This window comes from Euleptes europaea, chromosome 10 (genome assembly GCF_029931775.1).
Source record: "Euleptes europaea isolate rEulEur1 chromosome 10, rEulEur1.hap1, whole genome shotgun sequence".
Lineage (NCBI taxonomy): Eukaryota > Metazoa > Chordata > Lepidosauria > Squamata > Sphaerodactylidae > Euleptes > Euleptes europaea.
The window spans coordinates 47,902,656-47,922,979 of NC_079321.1; the positions used below are offsets into that span (position 1 = coordinate 47,902,656).

The 20,324-nt window shown below is 39.6% G+C and overlaps 1 protein-coding gene across 1 annotated transcript in view; it reads right to left on the minus strand.

The window, feature by feature from the left end:
• COL12A1 (collagen type XII alpha 1 chain) overlaps positions 1-20,324 on the minus strand; it is a 142,127-nt gene that overhangs the window by 32,036 nt on the left and 89,767 nt on the right. The window contains exons 35-48 of the mRNA XM_056856310.1: positions 19,768-19,897; positions 17,371-17,513; positions 14,036-14,165; positions 12,771-12,890; positions 11,861-12,007; positions 8,947-9,063; positions 7,769-7,915; positions 6,331-6,405; positions 5,227-5,366; positions 4,322-4,445; positions 3,989-4,132; positions 3,372-3,536; positions 2,101-2,139; positions 1,854-1,992 (exon numbers count right to left, since the gene is read on the minus strand). Of these exons, the coding sequence (XP_056712288.1) occupies positions 1,854-1,992; positions 2,101-2,139; positions 3,372-3,536; positions 3,989-4,132; positions 4,322-4,445; positions 5,227-5,366; positions 6,331-6,405; positions 7,769-7,915; positions 8,947-9,063; positions 11,861-12,007; positions 12,771-12,890; positions 14,036-14,165; positions 17,371-17,513; positions 19,768-19,897 (1,760 nt within the window). The remainder of the gene's footprint in view (positions 1-1,853; positions 1,993-2,100; positions 2,140-3,371; positions 3,537-3,988; positions 4,133-4,321; positions 4,446-5,226; positions 5,367-6,330; positions 6,406-7,768; positions 7,916-8,946; positions 9,064-11,860; positions 12,008-12,770; positions 12,891-14,035; positions 14,166-17,370; positions 17,514-19,767; positions 19,898-20,324) is intronic.

Consider the following 20,324-nt stretch of genomic DNA (forward strand, 5'->3'; position numbering starts at 1 on the left):
TATTGTTTTCAGAAATACAGAAGTAGGGCTTCTGGGTTTTTCCCCCTTTGTTTTGTTTCTGTGTTGTAGAAGAACGCAACAGTGCTCTTCTCTACCACAGAAACAAAAGACTACACTTTCTTCAAAACTAGCCCGAGTGCCGAAAATTTTATGTTTGCTAGAGGCAAACCAAGAACTAATTTTGAAGTGGCATTGAGAATTTGCAGTTGATTGTTTTATGATGCATCACATGGGTTCACTTTCCCCAGATCTCCAGTTCTCAGGGTGCAGAAGTACACCCTTATAGGACTTCAAAAAATGTTCCCTTTTGCCTGTTGTCTCCATAGACACCCGGAAATGGAGAGGAGCATTTTCTCTTTAATTGTTGTCCTCTGTTCCTCAAATGTGAAATTCAGTGGAAAATCATTGGAGCAAAACCTCTAGTTTAAAAATTAAATGAATCCTAATTGGGGCAGAGCTGAAAGAATGTACTCATCCATATTAGAAATGCACAAGGAAATGACAAAGTTGTAGTTCACTCAAGAGCCAAAAGACAAGAACCTTTGCCCAACATCTAGTCACTCACCTTCAAAAACAGACTAATGTTGTGGAGAAAATTCAAAAGGAATCCTGAAGGATCCATTCTGTATTTGAAAATCAAACAATTTCTCCCAGGGAAGTGGGGCGGAAAAGGTAATTTAAATCCTCCCTATTATTCAGTTTACCTACTTGGCTTCTCCTCTTTCCCGCCCTAGTGAAAAACATGATGAAGTGTTGGAAGGGAGTGCATGATTTTATTCTGCCAGAACTATATTAAATTCTAAAAATCCCAGAAAGAGAAAGATAGATATGTTACTATTATATAGGGGTTTAGAAGAGTTTAAGGGGCAAAGGAAAAGACAACAATCGGAATATCAATGTAATCTGCAAGTAATGGGATCCTCAGAGCTGCAAGCAGAACAATGCAGAACTATGACCTGACTAGAGTGATGATGTGTAAAAAGGATGATGTTTGGATAGAGATTTTAAAAATTGTCAACAGAAGCTCTGTTCATAAACTAGACAAAGAGGCTGATGGTTGCTTTCTGGGGAATCACTGCAGATTAAAAACAATTTGGGAGGATTAGAATGGTGAACAGGAGTGAGACCCTTGGTCCATCCAGTAAAGTCAATATCTACTCTGATTGACAGCAGCTCTCAAAGGTGGTATGGTTTTTCTAGCCCTACTCCATCATATCTGCTTTCTATAGAAGATAGTAGAGCATTATGCTTGCATGCAAAGAGTAAGTTCCACCATTATAGCACTGCAAAACATGTGGAGCCTCCTTAGAACAATGACTCTGAGCTGCAAGTCATATGCAGGTTTTGTTATATTGCTCTTGGAGCTTTGCCCCCTTTGTGCTATACTAAGACTGTTAGGTGCCAATGATCCCTAGCTATTGGCAAATGCAGTGTTGAATTTGGATGGAGGAGATTTTCCTTTATAGGAATAGAATATAAGAACCATCAATGTGTTGGTTAATATGGTACTGTGGAAATATCATTATGCATCTGCAGCTAATGTTCTCCAAAAATTGCTGTGTTTGCATAACTTCAGTGGAGGAGATTTCATTCATCGTGTACATACAAACCTGTACAGACACAAAAAATGGATCTGAAAACCCTCAATTTGTTGATCGACACCCCAACCTCCAATAAATTATTCATGACAGTTGTTCTGTTTTCTAGCATATTTCTTTGGGCTGGTTCTTGATGATACTCTTTCTCCCAGCAGGTGTTGGGCACTATCAGTTATGCATTCCATGAACCCCACATAGTCACCCTTCCCCAGTAGAAGAAAAACGCCCTCTCGGAATACAGAAAACACAGCTTACGATGTGGGCTGGCTGACAAAGGCATTTCTATGAAGCTTGTAGGCCACATAGCTGGGGAAGGAGCCTGACTGCAAAGAAACTCCTGAGACAGAGGCAAAGTACTTCTCTGTTAAGTTGTAAGACTCCAACATCTTGAAACCTGTGTTTTAAAAGAAGACAAAACCAGAAAAGGAAAAGCAGAGAAATTTAGATAAAGTGAAACTGATAATTTTACTAGGTCCCAATATTTGTATATACAGTTTCTTACCAGGAGAAGTATATCCATCTAAGTACATGAGAGGGCAAGCTGGAACAGAAAACAGAAACATATTTCATTTGACAAGAAAAGAGCAATTATATTGTTGCCAGCTGATGTTCAGAGTGAGTGCAGGTTCTCCTGCTCTGGAAGTTTTCGGACAGGCTAGATAGGCTTATTTGCCTCAGATGTGCTCTTTAGCATTCACAGAATTCCATACATGTACCTAAAGTGCTGCAGTACGTGCACAGGCTTTCTGTGGATTTCACCTTCTCTCTGCAGCACATCAAACCACATCAGATGCTGCTCTGGATAACCCCGCACAATGTCTAAGCGCCACTATGGGTGAGACATAAAGAATTATGGTGGGGTTGAGGGATTTCGAAAGGGTGCATTCATGGAAGATGGCACACACTCCTTTGGATACCAGCTCTTATGCTCAAGGCATTGGTGAGCAAATAAATTTCATGATCCTGAATTTTGAGAGGCATTGGTGGCGGCATTTAAGCTATTTGCAAAAGGTGCACACCAGGATATTGTGCAGTTGACTCTGTTGGAAAGTGAGTGACAAAGATCAAATATAAATTAATACATTTGGAAGATGTACAGTAAGATCCCTATGTCAGAAGACACAAATTAATCATAGCTAGCCTCCTCTACTTGCTTAGAGAATTAGGAATTCACATCTGGACAGTGGTATCTTCCCACTTTCTTCATAAAAACCTGTCCATCAAGTGAAATTGATGCCCTGGTATTCCTTCCTTTGGGGGTTAGGCTAGTGGTAACTTGTGAAGGGACTTTTCTTTTGTGATACCACAGCTATGAACACATTAGCCTGGCACATTCTTTATGTTGTAGATAACAGTACAATCCTGACCTGCTTGCCAAGCTTTAAGTACAAACAAATATTTATTGTTTTTAACTGAGTTTCTTAATGCTGGTTTTTACGTTTATGGCTTTATGTTCTTTAACTATTGCTTGTTTGATTTGACTGAAACATTCTTGTTTGCATCTTGAGAGTGTTGGACAGATGAAAGCCAAGATTAAAATGTTAACAAAATATATGGATTTAAAATGCCCAAAGATATGTTCACAAAAGAGGCAGAAAGTTCAAGTCTTGCATCTATCATGAACCCAAATAGTGCTATTACATGGGTTGTTTGATTATAACCATGTGAAACATGCACAGATATGTTTCCTTGATAAAGTACAATGTGGGGCACCTTTTACACCAGACTAGGATAAAGATTTTGAAAGGTTTGTAGAGTGAGTATTTTACTTACTTGAAGTAGCTGTCTCACAAACAAAAGTGATGAGGTTATCCTCAATCTTCGCAAAAGCATCAAAGTCATCAACAATAAAGACGTGACGTTCACTGGGTTTGCTGGCGATTTTTGCTAGTTCATTGTAATCAACATCAGCCACACCGATTACAAAGACACTGAAACCTGTAAGTGCAACATTTACTTAGTTAAATATTGATATCAGTGCAGGTCTACCACATGTATAGTGCTTTTATGCCAATAAAGGACGATGTCTGAATGTCTGGTATCAGTGCAGGAATCTGTACAAATTCTTTTAACTAAATTTTCTAAATCTGTTATATTAGGATGGACCCAACAAGCAAAACAAACTCTTAAGGTAGACAATATAATGTACATGTGTCTACATTTTAAATCTCCTTCGTCATCTGGATCGAGATGGGTCGAGGCTACTGCTACTATTAGAACTGTCAGCAGTTTCTTCCCTTTCCCTGTTCCACAGTACGGATACCTCCCTCCCCCAGTTTTCTTCTGGTATTCATATACATTTCTCTGTTAGCATTTACCTGGACAATTAATCTACTTGCTCTAATTTGGTAATAAGTCTTACTGCATTCCATCACATAAAAGTTGCTTACCAGAGTGTTGTATGACAGCTGCGGCTTTCATCACTTCATCCTGTGATCGACCATCTGTTACCACAACTAGTACCTTGGGAACACCTTTTCTCATTCCACTTTCCCATGTCAAGACCTTATCTTTGATAAATGTAAGTGCTTTGCCTGTGAAGTGTAAGTGAGGCATTAGAATCCATTTTTGGTGATCCACCTAAAGTAATTAACACCATATACACCGTTGAAGGATAGACATTAATACTAGAAGAACATTAACATTTCAAAAGTACTAAGAGATCATTGGAGGAAAATGCCTGATCACTTAAAATTAATAAGCAGCAGTCCATCAAAAAGTACCTGTTTTTGTGTTCCCTCCTCTGTATCGAATGTTCGTAAGTGCCCCCAATGCTTGTGCCTTATCATCATATGTATTCAAATGAAACTCAGACTGTGCACTATCACTGTATTGCACAAAGGAAACCTGAAATGAAGCATATAAAGTTTCAACTTAGATTACTGGACAGAATGCCTTCTAAAAATACAAGATTTAAAAATTATAGAAAATGGGGGCAGGGATAGGAAAACCAACGAGGGCCTTGTATGGTGAGTTTATGATTTGTGAGACCTTTGGGGAAATGTACTCAACTAGAACCAAAATAATTATCACATACAAGCATACATCCTTACTGACTACAGTTTGCTCTATCTCTGGCCACTGCCACATGTGATGGTTTTTTAAAAAAAAGCCAAATTGCATTACAATAGTTGAGATAATCATGTGCAAAACAAAACCTGGACTCTATTTCCTACAATGTCAGTAACAAGCGCTGAACCATTTCATATGGTCAAAAAACCCAGATGAAAATGTCACACAAAAATTGAATATTTTTCTGCTAGAGAATCTGATCTGAGCCTGTCTATCCAGAACAACGTGTCTAAGTTGCCAGTATGTAAAAGGTACAATGCAACAAATTGTTGTGCATGTGCATTGCCCCCCCCCCAATGGATGTACCATTCTGATTTTCTTTGAGTGCCTCAATCACATTTCTGCCTCTAGCTAGGAATTTTTGCCATTTCTGGGAGAATCGAAAGATAAGACTTTTGCAACTGTCCAATAATTTACTGTTGTTAAGGAAGCACAAGTACTGCTTTCTTATCTCTTCTACCCTCCAAATCAGCAAAATGTCCAGGAAGAACTTCTTCACACCTCTTATCCAGCTATTATACCCTCCACAAGGTCCACAGGAAGAAGATAAACAAACCTGAATTCCAGCTGGGCTGATTAGGTCAAAGGCTCCAACCGTGTTAAAAACAAATTTCAGTACTTTATGGAAATTGTCATCTCCAATACTCCAGGAAGCATCAGTCAAGAACACTATATCAGCTTTGGCACCCTTGCATACTGAAAGATATATAGTTAGATTATGTTATTCAGTAGGCACAGGATATTAAAGGTACTGGAACACTAATTTAAAACAGTGTTTCCCAACCTGTGGGTCCAGACCCTGAAGTGGGTTCTGAAGCCTCTGCAAGTGGGTCGCAATCCAGCCCTTCCTAATAGCTGCTGCTGCCCTTTCCATTACTTTCTTTTATACTTTGGAAACCAACGTCAAGCCCTGGAAACACTATCTTCCATGTTATACATTAGTTGTTGTTGTTTTTCTTCAATGCATATACATGTTGATCAAGTAAAGTGTCCTGATGGTCACTAGAGTGAGTGAGAATCTTAGGGGGGATTAGAGGGAGAATTGGAGAAGTTGGAATGTAACTTCCATGTGAAAGGCTGTATATGTTGGGATGCCACTTGCTTGGAGCTCATAGTAGTGGCAGCTGCACCCTTTGTACAATGCTTATTGATTTCTCAAAAACATGTGGTTAGACACTGTAGAAAATGGAAGGCTGAACTGGATGGGTGCCAAGGTCATAGTTTGCATAGGGCACGAAAAAACTTTGGGCTAGCCCTGGATGGGTCACCATACCAAGTATGTTGCTGTTTTTTTGCAACGGGAGACAGAATGCAATTGTCATTTTTCCTCTGGGTCAATTTATAGCAAACACCTTTAAAAACACAGAGCAAAATATGGGTATCAAACATGCATATGGGACCACAGCCAAAATGAACACTTTGTAAGTTTAAAGAGAGTGGCATACAAAGATAAAAGGAGACAAGCTTCAATGCACCTATGAGCAGAACTTATCTCACTGAGCTCAGTCTGTGACAAATTCATATTAAAGTACCATAAAGTACACATGTTAGAAAGAAGACAGAGAAAACATAACCTCAGGGCTCTTAATCAGCCACAGTTTCAAAGGCGTGATATCACAGATGTGTCAAAGAAAAGTAAAAACCTTGAACAGACTCTTACCATCTCGAGCAGGTGGAATTGTTGGAGGTGGAGGAGGAGTTGGTGGTTTAGTTGGGGCATCTGTTGGCTTGATCACTAACATAAAAAATAATCAGCTGAAATACTTTACATATAAACATTTTAGCCTCATGAATTGCAATTACTACTGTCTTATAAAAGTTTGTTCAAGCTTTACTGTAAGTTCCTAGTATGTGCATTTTAAAGGCTGTCAGCAACACCCATCATTCCTGGCCTGTACTGTGCGAAGATGAAGAACCTGTATTCAGTAAAAGCTATGGCCTGATTTTCCTTATTCTAATGTGACTATGCTATCCTTCTGCTCTGCCCATTTGGGATGGATTCCCACTCTGGGCACAATTAGCCTATTTTAAAGATTCCATAAACCAGGGACTAGGGACATAAGGCCCTTAAATATACTTTTACCCCTTGACATTTTTTTTTGTTCTGATGAATTGAAGGTTTTCTACAGAATTATATTTTGGTATTGTAATAAAAATACCTTTTTATTATGCAAGTGCTGTTGCTGAATTTTCCTATGGGCCAATTTAGTTATTTATATTCATTATCCACTGTATTTAAAGAACTCCAACTCTCCTGCCTAGGAATGGCAGTGTGTCAAGAAATTGGCAAGTCACAATATAGGGTTAGCAGTTTTCAGCTTGTTGGTTTACAAATCATGCAAATCTGCATTAAGGCAGACTGGCATTCAGTAGAAAGATGCTGAAAGCTAAGGTTGGATCCAGTCCTCTTCTTTGAATGGAAAGGGAGATTTTGCAATTTCCACCCTTCTCTCTACAGACTACCCATGTTTTATCCCATACTTTCTCAAGAGCCCCCTTCAAACTCAGGAGCTCTTTTTGGAGGGGACTGGAACAAACTGCAGTGAGAATGGGAAGATATGAGTTCTGCTCACAGTCTTTAGGATACAGCCTTAGGAGACTAGCAGACAAGACCCTCCACAAGAAAAATTTTGAACCACTGTGTGTGTGTGTTAAGTGCCGTCAAGTCACAGCAGACTTATGGTGACCCAAATGTACAGTGGCGACCCAAGCAAGGGGTTTTCAAGGCAAATGAGAAGCAGAGGTGGTTTGCCATTTCCTTCCTCTGCAAAGCCTTCCTTGGAGCTCTCCCTTCCAAGTACTGACCCAGCTTAACTTCCGAGATCTGAGAAGATCATGCTATACCATGCTGCCTTTCCTCCTGAACCACTATGTACAGTAGGCAAAATGTAGAGACCAGGATGAACATTTTTTTCTGAGATCCAATTTGGTTATGCACGGAAATAAATCTCATACATAAGAGCAAATTAAAACAAGATTCCTTAAAAGTGGGATCATATTTTATTTTACATGCAAAAAGTTGATAATATTTTGAGAACAATTAAGAACAATTTTTAAGAACAATCACATTCCTTTAATCATCCTCATCTGTTACTTACATGTTCGCTCCCTCACAGTCACTGGAGGCCCCTCAAGGTTTGGAGTCTGAACAAAGACCGTAGCATTGTATTCAGTGTCTGGTGAAAGGCCAGTAAAACAGTGGCTGGTTTCTGTTCCACGCACTGTAATTTCTTGCCCTCTAGATCCTGAATTTTTAAAAATCAGGAAAAAAGGTTAAAACATAGACCACTATTGGTATACAATTGATCGAAATAACTCAGAAAGGATAGGGCAGTCAAAGGAAGTTTTAGAATTTCTACTACCAACTCTTCATATCTTCTTGAGCTCTTGGAAATGGTTTCAGATAGCTAGCAGGTGCACAATGGTACCAGATATGGAAAAGTGTGGGTATTTGTTCCAAAGATAACAAACAACCTTGGACTCTTACACCTTTCTCAGCCCTTTGATGTCAACGGTTATTTGCTGTCAAGTTACAGCTGACTTACGGTGGCCTCAGCAAGGGGCTTTCAAGTCAAGTGAGAAGCAGAGGTGGTTTGCTATTCTGCAAAGTCTTCCTTGGCAGTTTCCCTTCCAAGTGCCAATCCTGCTTAGCTTCTAAGATCTAATGAAATCAGGCTATACCACGCCACCTTCCCTACATTCAGTGGTTATAGAAGTGAACAACTCTTTACAATGGCACCATTAAAGACCTAGGCCCAACAAACAACAATCCCCTTTGCCTCCCAGACAGACTAATCTATATTCAAGCCTTAGACTTTAACCAAAGCAGAAAAACACAGAAAAATGAAAGTAATGAAGGAAACAAGAAAACAGAACCAAAGATTTAAGAGTTCTACTGCTCACAGGGTCACAGGAAATAACTTGGCATTTTTCAGACAGCTGATCTGATCTGACTGGAGCTTTTTGGACAGTGGGAGAGAAGACTTGCTACTTCCAGCTCTACTGCAGACTAAGAGTTCCAGTAAGATCATCTGGCATCTCTGGGCAGGAACACAACCCATTGGGGAGAAAAGGGATTTGCCACTAAGTAGGAAATCCTCTCCACTATTCAATGCAATAGGAAAGTTCTAAAATAAAATGCATTCATTTACAATTCTGTAGTACCTAAAAAGATTAAGATAACTTGAAATATCTGTAGATGCTTCACTGTACATTTAGTGGGTCATCGCAGTAATTGTGGCACATCAAACTATCAGAGAGATTTTAATATATTTACCATCAAGTGGATTAAGCTTCAGTCTATAAGAAGTAGCTGACCGATGAGCTGCCCATTTGATGCAAAAAGTGTCCCATCCCACATTGTAACTTGTTAGATCAGACACATTTAAGTACACTACAAAGAAAAGGGGGGGAAATCAGTCAACTGCATGGAGAAAAACCACAAAAACAGTTGATCTATGAGTAATAAAAAGTTAAACATTATTAATATACATTTGTCCATTTCCCTATTAGTCACAAGTCATTCACATTCATGCAAATGAAGTCATATGAAGTGTGAGTGCACTGACATCTGCTCTGGTAGAGTTAAACAGTTCAACACATGAATAGAAGCTGATTCAAACAATAATGAGATGACACCGTTTCCTTTTTCATGGGAAATGATTAATTTGAAGTTTCACATGTAAAAATTCCTAAAGAGCTTTGACAGGCAGGTTTTTCTCATATCCAGACATACTACCTTTCATATAATGGGCCCTCCAGACCAAAACACACACCTAAATGAACAGAATTAACTTTTCAGACCAAACTATGTATTACAATACAGCTATATGTAATGTTTTGCAAGCAGGATGGAATAATTAACACTTAACCCACCTACCATTTCCCCCTTAAACCTCCTCCCAAGCTGTTTTCCCCACATAGCCCCAGATCCTTGTTTGCAAAATAAGCATGGTCTGTAACACCAACCAAAGAAAAGTGTCTTTGAGAGAATTTGGAATATGGGATCCTTTGCAGTAGTAATTGTCAGGTTATCATTACACAACTGTGTGGGATTATGCACAACTGGGCCTTAAGAACTACAGCTGATGGACTGAATCCCATAAACCATGAGTGCATCAACACTAGCAGATTCCAATATTTTCAACATCTCCTATTTCTCCAGTAGGCCCCTCTGAAAAGCTGATGCTGGGTGTTGCAAGAACCTTGTAGATAAAATTTCATGGAGCACAAAACTGCAGGACAATGGTACTGTAGTCAGTACTTTGAAAGAGACATCCTTCTAAGGGCTTCAAACAGTGGGGAAGGTTAAGCCATAAAAAGTTGAATATTGAAAAGGGAGTGGAGATGGGAAGATTGTGTTACTTGTCAGCTGTGATATCTCATTTGTTTGGCAATAAGCACTGTACACACCACACATTTCAATTAATAGTCACTTGATGCAGTATTTGGAGAATTTTATTTTTTTAATTAATTCATTTCTACCCCACCTTTCTCCCCAATGGAAGTCCAAATCAGCTTACATCATTCTCCTCACAACAACCCTGTAAAGTAGGTTAGGCTGACAGAGTGTTACTGGGCCAAGGTCACCCAGTGAGCTTCCATGGCATGAGTGGGGATTCGAACCTCAGTCTTTCAGATACTAGTCCGGCACTGTTAACCATATACTACACTGGCTCTCAGTGTGCTCTCAAAAAGAACAACATTTTCCTAGCTACGCAGCTGACCGTTTGAATAGCAGAAAACAGCAGTGACACAAGTAAAAACTATGAGAAATACATTTGCCTCCCCCTAAAGCACATGCACTAGGTAGCAGAATTATATTTGGATCCTCCATAATAACTGTTCTGCTCACCTGCTGAACAATTGATGTGCTTCTCTGAAATATCCAACTTATTAGGGTACAACACTGCTTGTCCCACACAGCAGTATGTTCTAACACAGTATTACTTACTCTTCCGCCACATTTGCAATTTCCATCAACCACAAGAGCCACATGACTACTATATGCTGCCACCCCATATTTTATAAGTTTTTAAGTTACCAGATCACTTCCGAGCAGGTAGGGTATTATTTCCCACTGCTGGGAGTTTTGTTTTATTATTAACATTCAACAGTGGTAAGCCCCATTCCAACCCCTTATTCAGCTGCTCCTAGCCTCATACACAAAACCCCTGTATTCTCATAGCATTGCTATAATCATCATGGACATTTGTGATGCCCCTTCTCCGCTCACACAGAGTACCTACAACCCTCCTCACCTCTCTCTCAGATTCAGGGCTACAAGTAAGGCAGGCCATCACATCTCACTACTCTTCTCAACTCTTTTAAAATTTCTAGACAGCCATGACCATTTCACCTCTCAGGTCCTCTCTCTTACTCACAGAGACACCAGCAGACAAGGTAGCCCAGCCCCTTTAATAACAGGCCCTCACTCAAACACTTCACAAGGTTATTGGTACTAGCGGCTGAAACACTGCTCCATTCACACACTTCCATTTATTCATATACTAAAATATGTATATAGACCAAGTTCTTCACGTGTGTGTGTGTGTGTATTTCTTTCCCTGAGATGCACAGCCCACAGGGTTAAACAAACAAGGAGTCAACTTTTATTTACAGTTTGAATAATAAAACTGAAGAAAGTAAGGTAGAGATTACAACATTTCTTTTCCCTTGAACTTTTACACCATTTCCTTTTCTGGTTTTTGGGATCTTTTGTTACAATTTAAGCTGTTCTTTGCCTCAGCTTTACCCAGTCATGCACACTCTTTATTCCCTCACCCACTAGCTGCCAACTCCCAACTGCTGTTTTTCAATTGTTTCTCGCTAACATTCCATCAGCTTTTATTGGTCACTCTTTAGGGAGAGGTGGAACCTAACCTGACCCTCACAACATTGTATTGCATTTTTTTAAAAAGTTTTATCTCGAGCCCATACTAATGATGAAATTATTCCAATTTCTAAAGAAACCACCCACATTCCTGGAACACAGAGTGGTTGCCATGGGGAATGGTGCTCAGAAGAGCCACAGGTGGCATGTCAAAGAGTCACATGTCATTGTGACTGTCATCGTTTTAATGGGTCAGGCCTCCTTAATGAAATGGGTTATTTCATGTCTACTGGTCCAGATGGTTTCATTGTAATTTAAGGATATCAAGTCATGAATATGTACGAAGACTTTAACTTACATGTAGTGCCTTGATCTATCAGCGGTGAACTGAGTCCAGAATCATACTGAGCATAAACATTTACATCATAAGAAGTACTAGGAGACAGGTTGTGCAATGTGTATGAAGTCACTTCTCCAACAAACACTTCCATAGGTTCATCAGTACCTTAAAGGAAAAAGGAACAAACAGAAGAAATACAATAAACTACAATGATCTGTCTTAGATTGAAAGCCAAACTAGACTTTAGGCTTTACACAGGAGTTGCCATGGGGATTCATAGCTGCAATATTGGTGCGATCCCAATTGGCAACTAGGTCTTCCATATCCTAGTCCAACACTCTAACCACTACACCATACTGGTGCCAAATGTATTTTAAAGTCAATAACTCTTGAAACACACTTCTTTTATTCAGTAACCTCTCACACAGCCCATGCATATATGTGTATATAACATACACACATACATGCATATAGCCATACATTCACATATATACTTTGAAAGAAAGAGTATGTTTGGAGGCACATAATGCAACAACCTTATCAAAGCTAAGCAGGTCAGGTCAGTGCCCAGAGGGGTTACCCCCCTGGGAAACTTATATATGTTGCCTTCAGTTTCATGTTGGAAGAAAGGCAGGACATACATGCAATAAATAAAAGGAAAGGAATTGAAAGACACACAGTCAATTACACAAAACTTAACTACTTACACAGACTCAATCATTTATCTCTGAGGCTCTTCTCTACCATCCCATACATGGGAATGATCTCATGGAATGGGGTAGCTGGTTCACTAATGTCACCTTATCTTCATTAACCAGCCCTCAGTTTTCACTTCAGAAGATAACAGTAAGGGCTTGCCCTTAAAGTCGTCACTTCCAGGTTGTTGTGAAAGTGTTCATTACCAAGGCAACCATTTTGTTTCTCTTACCTACAGGTTTATACACAATTTTGTACCCAAGAACAGGTGATGGTGCAGGGTCCCAGGCAACTCTAAATCGTGTATACCATTCATCTGAAATACGGATGTTCTGAGGAGAAAGCAGTCCAACTAAAAACAAAAAAATGGGTGTATAAAGTTAGAGGAGTGGCATGTTAGAGTGCAGACTTGTTATGTGTTAATACAATGTCTTTAGGAATGGATTTATTGTGAAAATGTAGGCCCCAAGCCAGTGACTGGATAACCCAAAAAAGCTGCCCACAGTTGCATGTTTGCAAATGGCCAACGATGATTCACCAGATACAACAGCTCATGTATATTCAGTCCTTGGCATCTGTGATGCGAGAGAATCTGCCAAGAAACCACAGAAGAAGAGCTAGGCCACAGTATGGACCCTATGGGAGCTGTTCTTTGCAAAGAAGAGACTGAGCTTATTTCAGACATTAGAATGTCCAGGAGTACATAAGGCCTGAGTTGAACTCCAACAATGGTTGGAGCAAGTTGTAAGCCCTGGAGCTGTCTGTGGTCCTGTAATCCTTGTCCTGGTTCATCCTCTCTCCTGATATCTGCTCCCTTCAGTTGACCTTCCTCAACTCACTTATAGCTGTCCATCTGCAAGACTCTGCGGCCTGTGCTTACAGCCTATACCCTGTGACTACAGTTTGTGCCAGTGTACTCTTTTTCTGTGGGGCCTCATTTCCCCAATATTGGCACATGTATTCCATATCTACACAGAAACCACCAATGTACTTTCCTCTAGCTTGCAGATTATTGTGTGTTTTGGGGCCAGAATAGGATGGCCTAAAAATACTCAGGAACATGGGTGGCCCTCAATGAATTTTCCCACTGAGAGAAAGATATGTTGCTGTGGCATCTCTGGGCATAATGCAATATAAGTAATGAGTATTGCAATATTTATAATTACTCTTGTATGGTGCTTATAAAAGTATAACCCATAATTCCTTGAACAATTTAATATGTATGGAAGCATCCTTGCATTCTGCAGACTTCAATAGCATTTAAACACATCTAAGATGTTCTGGATTGGTGCTGATCATGTTGGCTGTCAGTGATAAAAGTAGAGCTACTGTCCTCCATCTTCTTCAAAAAACTATTAAATATTTGAATATCATCATAATGTTCTACTTCTTAGATCTTTACTCTAATGCATACAAAGTTCACAAAAAAGATCTGCTGCAATCATTTAATAACATCAAAACCAGCAAACACTGTATTTAATATTATGCCAGACATGCCTGTTTTTCCATTTCCTGTCAATTGTCCACCATCTCCATCCTCATAAATTGCCACAACCGTAATTTTATAGGGTGTATCTGAATGCAAAGGATGTAGCATTACATTGTTTCTTCTGCCAGGTACAGTGGTCTAGAACACAAGAAGATAAGGTAATATGTCTTAATCTTTTTAATTACTCAAAATAGAAGTAACAAACAATTGATCAATCAGGCAGCTTGCAGTGCTATGACTATATTAAACAAATAAAATACATATACTTTGATTCAACATTTTCCCTATTAGAAAGCAATGATGATGAGTTGGATCTTATGAACAAAAGATACTCAAGGAGGTGGATTTTTTTCCACATTCCCCTTAACCCAGCAGCCCCCTCTGACCAACAGAAAAAGGGGTATCAGGGGACCCTCATAGACAAAATGCATTGTGGCAAAGGGGGATATAGTAAGAAAGAGCAAAATCAGCCCTCTCTCTCTTCTGCCAACAGGGAGAGTTGGTAGAGAAAGTTCTCCACTGAGAACAGGTGGCAGGAAATTTCACCTCATCCCCCAACTTAATGCACTCCTCCTATGCCACAGCTCATGTTGCACATGAGTATTTCCCCCAGCATTTCCTTTTTGGAGGAGGAAGAAATCACAGGGGACTGCTGGGAGAAGTGGAAGGTAGGGGAGATTTGCCTCTCTCCACAGAATGCAACCCTTTTGCTCAATAATTCTGGTCCCATCAAAATTAAGAGGCCTAGAATCTACAGAAGAGATGAGACTTTAATAAATGATATATATTTTTAAAAGCACTGTAACATGCATGCTATCTTTTGCATTATATATCTACATCTGGCAACACTCAAGCATACTGTCAACTACATCCAGAGCAGACTCAGGAAACCAAATCCAACATTTTGTCCATGCGGACATAATGTATGTGGAAAGGAGGGAAAGACTCCTATTGTACTGCATATTTGGAGAAAGAAAGGGAGAGAATAACAGCTGCTGGAGAGCACAGGGCAGAGACAAAATGTTCCCTTTGGGTGTCTGATAATTCAATGAACCTCCAATATATACTAAACAACCACATTCACTTTCTTCATCTGAAAAGCTGGAAGTAAATTGTACAGGGACACAAGCCAGCAATTGATGCTTATATCCATCAAAATAAGCAGATTGCAAATGAGAGAGGAAGGGAATAGAGGTGAAACAAAAGTGCACACACTAGTTTTGTCCTGCAGACTAATATATATTTCTTGACCTGATCCAGCAAAGCAAGCCCAGATCTTTTTCCCAGATATGTATTTGCAAAATTGCTCATGCGGTGACAAACACTTTCTTCCAAAATTTAGGGATTAAATAAACTGCTCGTTTGTTTAAGGCGTGGGATATAATTCATTAATTAATTTATCCCATCCAACCAGGTAGTCTAATTCTCAGTGTTAACTGAGGTATCTATTTAGAGGTAAAGAGAGTTGAGGTCTTTGTGGATAGCAGCAAGTGCATAGTTTGGATCATGGCTAGAGTATAGTTAAGGGTATAAAAGCAGGATCAGCAGTGCAGAAAGCTGTGTGTAAAGTCTGCATGTGTATGTGTGTAAAGTGTTGTCAAGTTGCAGCTGGCTTATGGTAACCCCAGCAAGGGGCAAAAATTATAAAATCTTTCAAATAATTTTTAAGAGTTAAACAGTTTATATTTGTTTTTGTTTTCCCAGTTTTGGAAAGATTTGGCATTATTATTATTTTTGCCAAAGAGAGTGATATTCTTTATGAGAATGTAGAGAAAATTTTCATATAGAATTGTTTAACACAATGCCAAGATGCAAGAAAATATTATCGTGCAGAAATAAGTCACAATAATGAGCAATTTTGTGGTGCTTTTATATGCTCAACTGTTTTTCACAGAAGTCAGTAGAAGTCACACCATTTACCTTCCTTTGGGGAAATAAATTGGCTTTGATCTACACTAAATGAAATGTACAGACATTAACCAAAGTTGTGCTGCCAAATAAGAAGGGAACTGTCAACATTATCAAATCTAAAAAAGCACTAATTACACAAACGCCAAAATCAAAGTCCACTAATATCCTGTATGCTTATAATGGATATGTATGATGGCCATTAAGAGTCTCCTGTACCCATTTGTTCCCCAAGACAAAATAAGTTTACAATAATATAACCAACATAACAAGAAGATGCGCAATAATGTAAATACATATTTTCCTGCTACCAAAGCAAATCCAGCATTCATTTGTCAAGTAGACTATAGCTACAATCCAACTAAAATGCATACGTGCTTTAACCTAGAGATTTATATGCACTTATTGTCAGATGGCCTCAAGTATGTCTGATGTTGAGCTGGAATTGGAGTCAACAGCCATGTACAGACAATTTTTTGTAAGAATAAACTCATTGTTTACTACTATGCTGGCACTAATTTGAATGTTTCAGTAGCTTCAGAACAATACACAGATAATAGAGGACAGGAGTAGGATAAGAAGCTTGGACAGTCCTTGGTTTAGATCCAAAGGGAGCCCTTCCATATACAAAAGGTAATCTCTGCTCATGGAAGGGCTGTTTTACATGTTGTGCTAAAGCTCTGTTCAAGAGACCAACCACATGCAAGCCTGAGACCTGCTATGAAGCTACCTTCTAGAGTAAAGTTTGAAGCTGTTGCATAAGCATTTGTGCTCGTTCTCTTCCACTCATGGTTCTTTGCATGCAACCCTTTTATTTAAATGGACCAGCAGCTGAAGGCAAAGTACACAGTTTAAACAAGCACAGATTTGGGGAGAGGAAGAGAAAATTCTGAAGTTTACTAGGAAGTAGCAAGTAAACTTACTCTATTTTTTTCTTTTTAATGGGCTACATGAGGTATTTTGTGTAGTAAAAATAACCTTTTTAATTGCTCCAGAGGAAGGGCATCTATAGCAATAGCTCTAGGAATATTTTGGGAACTAGATTCATCTTTTCCAGAGTAAAGTTTGAACCACCACAAAAAGCTGCAAAACAGGCCAGACACAGACCATGACAGGAGAAATAAAATGAACATCTGCCTTGAACGATAATGATAACACTGCCTCTAGGACCAAGCCCTAAATTCTATGGTCTTGACACAATTTATATGATCTTTGTTTGAATGCTTGTACTCACCCTTCTCTCAGATAGGCAAACAGCAGCTGGTCTGGTGGCAACTTTCATTGCACCAATTCCCATCATACAGAAGCATGCAAGCTCTCAGTTAACACAGAGAACGTATGGAAGACATACATGCAGAAACTTAATTAAGGTAATATGGAAACTGAAGCCAAGATTAATGTAACAATATTACTAACACATCAAAAGAGCACTTACAAATTCATCTATGGGATCTCCAACAGTGGGAGAATATATGATTCTATACTGGCGTACAGGCCCATCAGCATGTTCCCATTGAACGGAAAGGCTGTTTGTAGTAGGATCAAAGACTCTCATGTTCCTGGGCCCACTGCGAGGCACTAAAATAATTTAAGGACACAAAATGAAGTGAAATTTAGAAATGCAAAGTCAAGGAATAGCTTCCCCACAGCAATATCCATCAACAGCAGAATCAATTTTAGAGGTGTCATTGAACTATTCAGCTTAGTTGTTCAATTGTTCAGTTATTTTACTGATTTTAATGGATATCTATTTATTGTAGGATTCTGTAAGCTGCCCTGAGCCAAACCTCAGTTGGGAAAGGGCAAACTAGAAACCAAATAAATAAACAAATAAATAAGTAAATAGAAACAAAACTATGCCTATTTATTTATTTATTTACTTTCTTCATTAAAAGTGCACCTTTCTTGTTGAGACTAAAGGGATATTCAGTAAAGATAGAAAACAATTCAGCCAGCATAGGATATCCAATAAACAGGGCAAGGATTACGTAATTGGGAAAAATGCAAAAAGAAAGAAAAGAAAAAAACTATTTAGGCATAAAATGCCATAATGCAGAAAGCAGGTTACAAAGGTAGAAGACCTTCCAAATGAGTCATATTAGCCAACCCTAAAATAGTAATTTTCATAACATATATAGTTAATAGTTAATTATGAAAGGTCTATAATGGGTAGCTGAATATACAATGAGGCCAACCACTATTTCAGCTACTATCATCCCAATTTGTATTTCCTTGTGAAGTGACGCGACTTGATTCAGCGAGTCGCGTGTTGTGGCCCCTGGGCGGCTCTGGAGGGGGAGGCAGGGTCTCGCGGGAAGGGCGAAGTCTCGGTCTCGCCCTTTAATGTGAGCTCCACAGTGTTCCCATGGCCTGGGGGCTACAAGGGGCGGCGTGGGAGAGGGACATTGGGGGGCTGCTGCCGTCCTGGCGCCCCTCCCCACACCTATTTAAGGGGGCGCCGCCGCCCGGCCGCTGGCCTTTTTCGCAGCCGGATGGCGAGGAGAGAGGGCCTGTGGAGTAGCTGAATGTACAATGAGGCCAACCACTATTTCAGCTACTATCATCCCAATTTGTATTTCCTTGTGAACTGAGGAGCCATCAATGTTAACTTTGTATGCTTGGTACATCCAGTAAAACAACTATAGTGTAGAAAATAACTCATGATACTGACATACTTCTGATAATAACTATCCAGGGCCTGACACACCATAACTAAACTTTGGATTTGTAAAGTCAAGAATCTCAAACTGGTTTACGTGAGATGTTATATGTGTACATAATTCGTTTTAGGAGTGTTTTCTTTAAAGAACAACAACCACATCGCTGTAACCACAGAAAATGGCTGACATCATCTGTGTCTCGTATGCTGAAGATAAACTAACTAAAAAGTATCCATTAACAATGAGCTCCAGATACCAATTGGCTTCTTTCTTTGAACTCTCTGGGGCCACAGATCAGGGAAATGAAAATAGGCATAAGTACACACAAAAAGTTGGAATTTTACAATCCTATATGCTAGGTGTGACACACTTTTTGTGCTTTATGGCCCCCTGTAAGCTATAAAGGTTGTTGCATAGTATTAACTGTGACAACACTGTATCACACTAAAAAGCTGAGTGTTGACATTCACATGTGAATAATGGCAACCCAAGGTAAATTTGCAAATGTCCAAAAATAGACATCTGTTTCTCTGTTTTGACAACCAAATGTAGGTGGCAGTCAGCACTAATCAGCATATATATCTGGGTTTGGGCTGTTCACAGATAGACATGCAAACATGTCATATTTGGATATTCACAGATGAACATGCAAAAATCCTAAGATTTTTGACATTGATTTTAGCGTACATAACACTTATATCAGAAGGGACTGGCTGACATAGAATGTACCCTTCAACTTCTGGAAAGATTATTCTTGAAGTCATGAAAACTGCATGGACAAAAAACCATGTGTGTTGTTCAAAACCAACCCCTGCTCCTGCTTGTGCAAGTGCCCCTCCACTGAATGGAAGTAGGTGATTTACTTAGAAGAGTCAAAAGGGACTGCTTGGAGAAGAGTAACAAACTGGGAAATCCAACCCTTGGTTGAATCCAAGTCTTTACTTACACACACATAATGTATACACTCCGTATAAAAGATTACATTTTGTTCCCTTCATTCTGCAGCAGATCTCTGCCTGATGCAATGGCCAGCGTTGGCCAAGCAAGGCTTAATGCTGAAAAGTGTGGGCTGAGGAGCACTGGCAAAGCTGTGATGGGGAAGAATTCACAATACCTATCACCTATGAAGGATAATTTTAAAATGTTCAAAAGAAACAACTTTTTTTGCTTACATGTCCTTCCTTGTCCAGCACTTGGATTTCCTTCTCCGTCAGCGTATATAGCAACAACATTTACAGAATACGGAGTATCAGGAATAAGACGCTCTAGTAAAACATTGCGGTTGTTGCCAGGTACCACAACCTAGGAAGACAGTAATACTGAATTTTAAACTGACAATTTATGGGGGGAAATCTGTGATAGTGTGAAAAGGAAAGTGCTCAAGATCTTTGGAAATACTCTTCTGTAGTTGCCCCGACCTAGATAGCGCAGGAAAGCCTGATCTTGTCTGATCTTGGAAGCTAAGCAGGGTCAACCCTGGTCGGTATTTCGATGGGAGACCACCAAGGAATACCAGGGTTGCTATACAGAGGCAGGCAATGATGGGGTAGGGGAGGCAGAAAGAGAGAGAGTGATAGGGTAGGGGGCACAGAGAGTGACAGGCATGAAAGAGAGAGCAAGAGAAGGGGTGGCAGGATGGAGAAAGAGTGAGAGGCAGAGAAGTAGGTGGAGAGGGGAGGAAACAAAGGTAAGGGGAATGGGATGGCCGCTCCTGCAAGTTTCTTGCGGG